Source organism: Primulina huaijiensis, chromosome 18 (genome assembly GCF_012295235.1).
Source record: "Primulina huaijiensis isolate GDHJ02 chromosome 18, ASM1229523v2, whole genome shotgun sequence".
Classification (NCBI taxonomy): Eukaryota; Viridiplantae; Streptophyta; class Magnoliopsida; order Lamiales; family Gesneriaceae; genus Primulina; species Primulina huaijiensis.
The window spans coordinates 18,937,572-18,948,978 of record NC_133323.1 but is presented as its reverse complement, the minus strand read 5'-3'; the positions used below and the strand labels follow the sequence as shown (position 1 = coordinate 18,948,978).

The window sequence follows — 11,407 nt, the reverse complement described above, 5'->3', positions numbered from 1 at the left end:
CTGTTGAAATCGTGAAAACAGCACAGAAATAAGAAAGGAAATCCAACACCGACTCCGCCGCACGTATTCGTCGTAGTGATTTGTTTTGTTCAAAACAAATTCCAGGCAAGTATATGTTGTCTCTTTGCTCTTCAATCAAGTCCTATAGATATTTTTAAACCATTATATAACCATGATTCAAGCTAAAACACGAAATNTCATGATACGATTTTCACCATGCGCTTTACGATACTATATTTTTACGTTGCATGCGATTTTATGATATATTTACTTGTTATTCACGATATATACATGTTGAGTCTTTAGACTCACTAGACTTGATTGTTGTAGGTACCGATGAGGTCGAGACGGAGGGCGTAGATCAGTGAGCGATCTTGGGGCAGCAGCAGTATACCCGAGGACCTCATGTTTTAATTTATGCACCTTTTATTATTCAAACTCAGTTTTAATACGTTGGATTATTTTTAAATTGTTGTTTGAAAACAATATTTTCTTCCGCTGTTATTTTAAAGTTAAAATTATTTACATGTTTATTTTATAAATTGGGCAAGTTATTTATTTATTTAGAAAATTTTTAATAATTCCGCAAAATTATGAATACGAAATAAGGGCCTTTACAAATTAGGTGTTGAATATATATATAAAAATTAGCGAATGGGCACTAAAATTTATTTAAAAGTTTAAAAATGAGTTTTAGGCCCAATAAGCTTAAAATTAGGCTCATTAAATCCAAACACACTCCCGAAAAATATTTCGTGTTGGAAAGTTTTTGAAAATATTAGTCGAACCCTCAAAAAGAAAATTATGACAATTTATCGCATAACGACTCGAGGGTTCTAACATCAGCTGATTAGGGGAAGAGGCACCAAGCCTTTGATGATTCAGAAGTCAGCATAACAGTTAGACAAACATGGATCACTTGTAGATCGAACACCAACACTTATTTCGGTTCATAAATAATGTCCGTTTTTTGAAACGGGACAACAAGTAACAGAGTAGCCTATAAATCACAACAAAGATGCAATCACAAACACCAAAACACAACCTGCATCACTCAGATTTTATACATGACAATCATTGTTATTTCTTAGCATCAATAATTATAAAGGGAGTATGTGTCTATCATCAAACCACCATTGATTCACCATGACTAACATAAGAAGCAAGTTTCCATGATAATTCCACTAATCAGCAACTGTACACCAAATTCTTGAGAAAAAAGTAACTAAAAACTCCGAATATTCATAATTCCACCTTCAAAATACATTATAAGCAGTAGAGATACATGAGGGAAAAAAACAAAGGATCAATTACTCTAAAACAAATGTACACAGATATGCTCAAAAAATTTCATATGGAGTCACACTTCAACCATGCTCAGCCTCCTAGATATCAAGAAGCTCTGGTGCTTGTTCTCTTTGGGAATGTCTTTCTCAGGTATTATCAAACCCATTTGGACGGCCTTATCAAACCAAAGCATCCAAGCCCGTATTTCATAAGCTATCTTCTATGCAAAAAAATTATGCAGTAGCCAAAGCGCATCGATTTCATAATATTAGCAATAAATGGAATCATCCAGAGAACCATAACCTAACAAAAGTCGAGAATATAGTGAAACATAACGAAAGTGAAAGGAAAACAACGAAAAAATAATCATCTTCGATGCAAAAAAAAAAAAAAACAATAATTTTTAAAGGAGCATACTTGGCGGCTGCGGTAGACTCTTCTTCAAGCCAGTTACAGAGGCTCGTTTAGGGCCTTGGGCAGTAGGTTAGTATGTGTTTTATGTATGGGTCGAGTCCCGAGTCGATGGATAAGTCCTAAGTGGTTCTTTTTAATCCAAAAGCCATATGTGGCCGTATGCACTTTAGGGGCTGTTTCTGGTATAGATTTTAATATATCAGGGCAGAATGTCCAAGGACGATCCAACGAGGTTCACGATGTTCGTAAATATGCATGACATGAAAAAAAAATTATTTTTTAGGTATGTGATTTGTCTTGTGGTCAAATTATGTTACGTGTTTGGAACCCGGAGAACGTGTCCGGAGACCTCTCCAACCTCTTCAAAAAAATTATGTTATTTAGGGAATGGACATCCAGTCCAAGGGCTATGGTGATCTCTTCCGGCCCAGTAATGTGGTTTAGTTTGATCAAACGATTTATGTTATGAGCCAACTGCATTGAACAGAACTCTACGCAAAAATGATTTACGGTTATGATTACTATGACGAGCATGAAAATATGATTTTTATGAAATCATTACTCTCGTTTTCCGCTGAAATGAACATGGGAATAGGTAAGTCTATTGTTATAGATATTGAAGTGGTGAGACAAATTTTGGTGAGATCAATCAAAATCGTGTGGGGAATGGGACCTGGGGTATAGGCTGCTTAGGCTAAGCTACAAGGAGCTACGAAACTGGATGATGACCTTTCTGGTTGGGTCACTGACTAAAATCGCACCCAAATGTGAGAATGAGAGGAGTCATTCCGAAATCTTCATTTACTGGTAGTGGGATATTCCCACATTGCTCCCCCCCCCTTTTTTTTTTTTTTAGTTTATATGCTTGAATCTTCTTTGGGTCATTATTGAGTTATGATTGTAGTTCTTGTCAGATATTTATTGATCTAGATTCTATCTTTCTGAGTAAAGAATTGGGTACCATATTACCTTGTTTTGTACTATTGATCCTCCATTGAAAATCCATTATTTAAGTAAGATCAATCAATCTGAGATTGTCTGTGACTTAAATTCATGCACCTGAAGTGTTTTTCTTCTAGGATTTGATGAAATTTTACCCATGGATGATGACAATTTTTATTATAATTTGAGGGACCAAATATCCTGAGTAAGAGGAGAATTATTCTTCATGGTGCATGATTATGAAATATGTTAATGGAATCTGACTTGTGAATTTTTTAAATGTTGGAATTGTTAATTGTCCATGATCAATAATTATTTTGATATAATTATATTTATAACAAAAAATTAATTCTATAACAAGGGAATGAACCCATCATGACCGTCCTTGGAGACTTTGTGTGCGGTCTTATTCATAAAATTGGGCTTATACTTTATCTTATTTCTATTTTTATATGGAAAAATACAACTATAAGCCTACATATTGGTGGGGTTTTTTTTGAAAATATTATATTTTTAAAACTTATGTATTAAAATATTGCAGATCTGAAAAGTTTGTAAAAGTATAGCAATCCGAAATTTAAAACCCCGGATTCATTTTTTTTAAAAAAAAAAATTGTTGGTCACGATGCTGTCCCGGATTCTGAATCCGGGACAGACTGTCCCGGATTCAGACCGGGACAGCTCGGATTCAAATGAATCCGGTACACCCGTGACTACCCACTTGCTTATTTAAATGAAATGAATTCCCTTCATTTTCTCACCAAGTTTCCTCCCCCTTACGAGCAATTTTCTTTCGATCACCGAGCAACCGAAGACGTTTTTTTCCAACATCGGTTTTTAGATTTTTTTTCTCAATATTAAGAGGTAATGTTATTATTTTTGTTTATTATATTTATTATTGTTCGTTGATTTATTGAACTAAATTTGATTGATTGAATTTTATTCTTGAATCAATAAATAATATGAAAATTAGCTTAATGTAATAAAAATATGNCTTATGTATTAAAATATTGCAGATCTGAAAAGTTTGTAAAAGTATAACGATCTGAAATTTAAAACCCCGGATTCATTTTTTTTTAAAAAAAAAATTGTTGGTCACGACGCTGTCCCGGATTCAGACCGGGACAGCTCGGATTCAAGTGAATCCGGTACACCCGTGACTAACCACTTGCTTATTTAAATGAAATGAATTCCCTTCATTTTCTCACCAAGTTTCCTCCCCCTTACGAGCAATTTTCTTTCGATCACCGAGCAACCGAAGACGTTTTTTTCCAACATCGGTTTTTAGATTTTTTTTCTCAATATTAAGAGGTAATGTTATTATTTTTGTTTATTATATTTATTATTGTTCGTTGATTTATTGAACTAAATTTGATTGATTGAATTTTATTCTTGAATCAATAAATAATATGAAAATTAGCTTAATGTAATAAAAATAACATATTTTTATTGTCTTTTATATTTATTATTGTTCAACATCCTTAACATACGTTTTTTTTAAATTACATTAGTTCTATTAATGATAATAATTTAAATTTTTATATTTGCACTGATTAACTTTAAATAATAATGATAATAATAGTCACAAATGTGTTGTTACTAAGTCTGACAGTAGCAATAATAGTCACAATGTTTGGTCAGAATAATAGTCACGGAGATAACAATAGTAATAATAATAATTATAATAATTTTAATTATAGTATTTTTAAGTAATAACAATACTTTTAATATTAATTATTTTTAAGTAATAACAATACTTATAATATTAATTATAATATTTTTAAGTAATAACAATAGTAATAATAATAACTATAATAATTTTAAACTATAATAATTATAATAATAACTATAATAATTTCGGCCAGCAATAATTTTAAACTATAACAGTAGCAATAATAGTCACAATAGCAATATAAGTAATAGTTATAATATTTTTAAGTAATAACAGTAATAATAATAATAACTATAATAATTTTAATACTAGTATTTTTAAGTAATAGCAATATTAATAACAATAGTTATAATATTGGAATTATAATACTATAATTTAGAATTTTTGCATCACCTAGCACTTCATCAACGCATCACATTTACTAGTTTTTAGTAATAACAACAGTAATAATAGTAATCATAAATATTTTAATTACAATAATTATAATATTAATTGTATGATTGGAATTAGAATATGTATAGTTATTTTTATTACAATTGTATTTATTATAATTATATGTTATTATTATAAGTAAAGATAATATAATTATTTACGTAATATGAAGTATTATTTATTTGAAAGAAATTAGTTTATTTACAGTAATTAGTTTTATTATCAATTTATCATAAACATATACGTTTTATTTTTTACAGTCGAAAATTGCAAGTAAATTTCGTTGAATATGTAATACGTAGTTACATTTATTTGATAAAAAATATAATATTTGTTAATTACTGATTTTTTTTTGCAAGATGGCTGAGAATACGGATAATGTGTTGTATTTGCGGGATAGACACATATCAAATAGTATCAACGCTGAAAACATGGATGCACTAATTCCGCCACGTCGGTCTGACAAATGTCTTTGGAGATTGCTTAATGCTGGGATTCACCTCCGTGTCCGCCTATGCCTAGCACGCATGGGCTTCTATGGTGTCATTCAGTGTGGTCCTATTAGAAATTATGATAATCATTTGCTTACAGCCATTGTTGAGAGATGGCGTCGTGAGACACACACATTTCACCTTACAGTCGGCGAGGCAACAATCACCCTACAGGACGTTGCCCTTATTTGGGGGTTGAATATTGATGGCATGCCCATCACTGGTGTAGATACCGCGTACAACAAACATACTTTACAACAGCGCTGCGCAACTTGGTTGGGTTTTATGCCTACATCTTCTCAGATTAAAGGTGGACATCTTTATCTGACCGCTTTGCTAGACCATTGCCTAAATAATATGATTAATGATCAAAGCACTGAAGAGGACGTGGGACAATATTCCCGTTGTGTCGCATTAATGATCATTGGTGGCTGTATGTTTCCGGACTCCGAAGGTGCTGCTGTGAAACTTATGTATTTGCAATTTCTTGAAGACATAGAAATGGTGAATACGTTTAGCTGGGGTTCTGCTGTGTTGGCATATCTTTATAGAGAGTTGTGCGACACATCAATGGGATTAAAGATCGATTTGTGTGGACCTGTTCAGATATTGCAGGTATTTTTACACTTCTACGATCGTTATATTTGTTGTACTTAATTTTTCTTATGTTTTGACATTTTCTGTTGTATGTTATTCCAGATTTGGGTATGGTCTAGAATTACTATTCTTTGCCCTGATAGAGCGCAACAAGTACCTATTTCACAAGAGCAGGTTGCAGATATGCTTCAGGGTCTACCATTCCCACCATACGGCGCACGGTACTAATAAGAATTAATTAACATTTATTAGTATTATTTTATTATGTACTTTTAATGACTGTATTGTGTGCTTTTATAAATTACAGGTGGAGACGTGGATTCTCTTGGACACACACGGCCCATCATTCGGTCCGTATAATGAGAGATATGCTTGACAGGATGGTAGAAGGGCAGGTAAAATATAAATTAGTTGTTTAAAGTTTTAAATATTTTAAAAATTCAGTCTGAATTTTATATTAACAACTTGCTAATATTTTTATTATTTTATTTGCTTCAGTTTCTATGGACAGTTTATGATATGGAGTCCCCCGAGGTTGCTGGAATTCTTGATGGAAACAGAATTCATCTATGTCGGTCGGCATGTGCATTGATCAATTTTCATATAGTTGAGATGCATAGACCAGAGCGGTGTCTCCGACAATTTGGAATGCGTCAGGGTGTCCCGTCACCTGCTACTAACTTCGATAATTTTCATAAACTGACGCGACAAGGTCGTAATAACTGTGATTGGGCGACATATCACAAAGATTTTGTAGAAATGTGGAATGACAGATATCGTTTTGTGATTGGTGGGGATTATGTCATTCCTGGTACACCCGACATCACGGTGGACTATGTTGGTTGGTATCATCGCATTTCACAAATATTTCTCTCGCCGCAAGTGGTACCTTCAAACATCATGGGCTACCATCCCGTTGATGCAAACTACCGACAATTTATCGTAAGACATGTTCAATTTCTCTACATATGTACGTAAATTTAAGTTATTGTATTAAATATAGGTTACGTAACATATGCATCTATGTCACAGACACGTCCAGGTCATGTGCAATCTCCACCGATGTGGACACGAAATGAGTTTGAACCCGGACCATCATCTTCAAATATGGCATACACTACTCCGCCTGTGGTTTCAAGCTTTCCATCGTATGACTCTGGTTACTACACTCCATTTGTCGGTAGTTTTACACAATTTTTACAAAGTGATTTTCGACCGGGTATGAATGAGAGTCGCCCTACCTTTAACACGTCGCCCATACCATTTCAACAATATTCTGAGACAGAAGGGTATGACGTTGGTGGGAACATTGCCGATACCAGTACATCTGCAGCCCAAACAAGTACGCATGGAGATGCTGAACAGATGTTAGGTCGAGGACGTAGAGTAATTAGAAGACCACCGTGTGGCACTGGGGGGCATCGTTACCATCGTCATTGACTATTTATTTAGAGATGCACAGTTACTTACGTCGTATTGTTGTATGTTTTTTTAATTTCATTTGAAGTTGTTACTGCAACATTTGAATTTGGATAGTGTATACAAATTATTATTGATTTTTTAAAAGTGTGGAATGTAGTGATTGTGATTTATTATTCTGTTACTATAAATTTACGGATAAAGTTATAGTACTAAGAAAACATAAGTATAATTAATAAATCAAGTCAAATAAGTCAACACACTTGATAGTAAAACATCTTTATGACAATACAACACTGAATACAATTTTTTACTACTTCTATTACAATGTAAAATCTGCGTCACAAACATAACTATGTGGCACCATAACTCGATCTTGTCACCTGCACCTACCTGCAATGTACAAAAATTATTAATAAATTTAAATATAAAATTTTAAAACACAATTTTTTGTAATTACATAAATAACCTCACATGTTATTAAGTAAAAATAAGGTACAATACGCTATTATAAATGTCTTACCTCCCACGTTGTCTGTCCCTCGATGATGGTTGATCCATCTCATTTCTTATGCGTGTCGTGCGATCTCTACCAGCCTGCCTCCTTTGTCGACGAACAGTATTGTGTTGTAATTGGAATGTAGGTTCATCCCAATATTGTTCATCATGAATAGGGTAGAATCTTCCATCGTATGTGTTCACGTATTCGCTCAGTGTAAACCATGGTTGTACAAGTTGTGCGGGATTTAAACCAAACCATTTCGCTGCACATATAACATGTGAACAAGGAATCCCAAATATTGTGAATTTACCACATGTGCAATCACGGGTAGAAATGTTGACAGCTTGTACGTGATGTTGACGACCTGGTCTTCCTCCTGTCGCGACGGATGCTGTTTTATCCCTTTGGTCAAATCTTACTACTCGATGTTCAATTGACTTTTTTGACCACATATCAAATTTAGAGTATGCATAGTCGGTCCACGGTTGATTTTTTTCCAGCATCTTATCACTTCGCGCTCGCCGTTGAATGAAATAGTGCACGCATCGCTGTAATGTCAGCTCCACTATTGCAGTTATTGGAAGACGTCGAACCCCTTTCAATACACCATTAATACACTCAGACATATTTGTCGTCATTATCCCTCGTCTCCATCCACCATCATGAGCCAGTGACCATTTTTCTTTTGGAATGTTAGACAAATACGTGAAAGCTGCAGCATTATTTGTTCTAATTGCCTCCATTGTCGCATTAAATTTTGCTACTTGGTGTTGTATCCCTGCTTCCCAACATAAGTCTTTCAAGTGAATGTTTTTGAACTTACTGTTGAAATTAGAGCAAACATGCCTCAAACAAAAACGATGAACACCACGAGGAGGCTTGAAATCAGGGAGATCTTGCACTGCACTTGTTATACCCGCATGTCTATCAGATATAAGGCACACACCACTACACCCTCTGGTAACATGTCGTGCAACATTACTGAGGAACCAATGCCAAGACTCATAATTTTCTTCGTCAACGAGCGCAAATGCTAGCGGTAAAACCTGGTTATTGGCATCCAAAGTTACTGCTATGAGTAGTTTGTGCTTATATTTGGTGTACATATGGGTACCGTCTACGCTGATTATGTTGCGACAATGTCGGAAACCATCTATACATGGTTTGAAGGCCCAAAATACAAAGTTCAAAATTTTATGTGGATGGTCATACGGTCGAAGATGCTTCCATTCTACAATAGTTCCTGGATTGTACTTCGACAAAGCTCCCATATATTTAGGAAGAAAAGTTACAGAGCTTTCCCATGTGCCATAGATTACCTCCACCGCGCGTTTCAAACTCTGCCATGCCTTAGCATACGATATATCATACCCATATTTTCCTTTAATACTTTCTCGCACATATTTGATCTCGTATGCAGGATCACAACGCACGATTCCAAAAAGTGTACTGGCTATCATGTTTACGTCAAGGTTGTGGTGATCTATACCGACTTGGGTAGACATGCATGTATGATCATCACCATATTTTGTGATCATGAAGTAGCCTAAACTTTTTTTCAACGATGCTCGAAGTCCCCACCCACAATTGCCACCTTCAGACCAGTTCTTGCATTTGACCTTCCAAATTGTCGGAGAACTTTGGACAACGATATATTCACGTCGCAAAACCCGAACAGAAAAATCCTTCACTGAAGCTATTAAATCAGCTTTGCTCTTAAAAACCATTTTTACACCGAGCTCTGGTCTTTCAAGATTGTAAAAGTTTGTTCGTGCTGCAGAAGGTATACCAAATGAATCTGGAATTTGTTCGTCATAGACTTCATTGAAAAATTGGGGAATTTCACGTAAATGTTGCTCCGGTGCAATAGGAATGTTCTCTGTCATTGTTGCTCCAGACATTAACACACGCGCCGATGTCCCTTCATTTGCACTGTCATCATGATCATTATCTTCTCCGTCAATTGATGTAGTATACAAATCATCATCGCTACTCATGACATGATGTGAACTGTCCCCAAATAAGTCATCTTGTTCATCAATGTGTTCTGTAATTGGGGCGGGAATATTTGCAGCCTCAGCAGAACTATCAAAATGTCTGACATTTGTGGTATTCTCTTCATCAGCCAATGAATTTAAATCCAATTGGCCTGTTCTACTAGAACCCCATGCGACATCAACTCCTGGTGGAACCGTGATATGATGATCCCAACCCCCTGAGGTAAAATCACATTCTCGTGTTCTATTCATCCCCCATGCATAGTCGTCTTCAGCGTTAGCCGTGATATGGTGATCCCAAGGACCAGTGTCGATACCAGAGTATGGCTGACCTGACTGTTCATCGACGTGATACATAGAAGGTCCCGCTTCATTTAAACCTATTGTTCCCAAACCTTGCGTTATCACCGGCATGAATGCATCAAAATCGTAATCACTTACATTATGTAACACTGGCGATGAATCAACATACAAGTATATGCAATCCAGTGTCGGCAACTCAAACATAAATTGTAGACTATCATCATCACTGATATAGACATGCTCTTCAATGTAACGAGACAACGAACTATAACAATATTTCGTTGACAATTTGATGTAGAATTTTGATGGGTCGATGTCCAGCTTGCGATGCACAAAATTCACCAGTTGGGAAAATGTAGTAGACCGAGGGATTTTAATGGGCCTGGTCGCTGGGATACTATATCCAACCCTACCATCTTCAATAATGACATAGCCTCCTACGTAAAGTAAGGCCCTCACAGTATCCATATCTGCATCGACAAATATGACATAATGTATACAATCATAACAAAATTTAATTATGTATTTCGTACACATATATTAAAACTATGACATAATGTAGACCATCATAATAAAATTACAAGTAGGCGTGATACATTAATTTTACAATTAATTTTTTCTTTCTTTATTTTATTACATTATTATAATTAATATACTAAACAGTGAAAAAGTCGTTAATATTAACTTATTCTCATATTTAAATAATATAATATACTTACATTTTAAATACGAACTTTGAAATTTTTTACACATATCAACAATTTATATTTATTATTACTTTATTATTAGTATTCGTATTAGTTATTTTATAATATATTAATATTAAAAATATTAAATATAACAAAATTATACATAATATTAAAATACAACCGAAAACAATTTTATTTATAATAATAAAACATAAATAACATAATTACAATATAAAAAAAATATTGAAATTACCTTTTCAAACGTGGTTGTACGGAATTTGTAATTTAATCAGCGAACGATTTTTAATATCTGCAATAAATTAAAAACATTATCATAAATATTATACAAAAAAATATTCAATATACAAAAAAAAAGAAGATTCGACTGAGACTCGACGGAATTCTCCCAAATTCTAATACTCAGCAAAATTCTAAAAATTATAACTAACAAAAAATAACACGGAGCGAAGAAAAAATATAGCTGAGTACGAAGAATGTCGAATATTTGTGCAGAAGGATTGATGAATAAATATTTGCGCAGAATGCCTAATACTGGGTAAGGATTGATAAAATAATATTTGCGCCGATGAGAGAATGCCGAACACTGAGTGCAATTTATAGAAAAAAAAGAGATCACGCGGAGAAAAAGTGGCCACAGATTA

The 11,407-nt window shown here is 34.2% G+C and overlaps 2 protein-coding genes across 3 annotated transcripts; one reads left to right on the top strand and one right to left on the bottom strand.

Annotated features, from left to right (window-relative positions):
• Nucleotides 1-3,871: 3,871 nt before the first annotated feature.
• Nucleotides 3,872-7,331, top strand: LOC140964774 (serine/threonine-protein phosphatase 7 long form homolog). The gene is made up of 6 exons (XM_073424704.1): nt 3,872-3,954; nt 5,107-5,853; nt 5,938-6,056; nt 6,143-6,230; nt 6,334-6,777; nt 6,868-7,331. Exons 2-6 carry the CDS (start codon nt 5,107-5,109, stop codon nt 7,273-7,275), a joined length of 1,806 nt encoding a protein of 601 aa, XP_073280805.1. The 5' UTR covers nt 3,872-3,954; the 3' UTR covers nt 7,276-7,331.
• Nucleotides 7,332-7,565: 234 nt separating this feature from the next.
• LOC140964109 (uncharacterized) lies at nt 7,566-11,071 on the bottom strand. Of its 2 annotated transcripts, XM_073423639.1 has the most exons (3): nt 10,999-11,071; nt 7,778-10,526; nt 7,566-7,647 (listed from the first exon to the last, which is right to left on the bottom strand). In XM_073423639.1, exons 2-3 carry the CDS (start codon nt 10,522-10,524, stop codon nt 7,644-7,646), a joined length of 2,751 nt encoding a protein of 916 aa, XP_073279740.1. In that variant the 5' UTR covers nt 10,525-10,526; nt 10,999-11,071; the 3' UTR covers nt 7,566-7,643. The 2 variants fall into 2 exon arrangements, with proteins under 2 accessions (XP_073279740.1, XP_073279741.1); XM_073423640.1 differs by lacking the exon at nt 10,999-11,071 and having other exon boundaries at nt 7,778-10,545.
• Nucleotides 11,072-11,407: the final 336 nt, after the last annotated feature.

Excerpts from the sequence above, each read along its gene's own strand:
- LOC140964774 (XM_073424704.1), top strand. The coding sequence starts at position 5,107 with ATGGCTGAGAATACGGATAATGTGTTGTATTTGCGGGATAGACACATA. Across the intron at positions 6,057-6,142 it reads TTCCCACCATACGGCGCACG|GTGGAGACGTGGATTCTCTT; the intron begins GTACTAATAAGA and ends TATAAATTACAG. Across the intron at positions 6,231-6,333 it reads ACAGGATGGTAGAAGGGCAG|TTTCTATGGACAGTTTATGA; the intron begins GTAAAATATAAA and ends TATTTGCTTCAG.
- LOC140964109 (XM_073423639.1), bottom strand. The coding sequence starts at position 10,524 with ATGGATACTGTGAGGGCCTTACTTTACGTAGGAGGCTATGTCATTATT.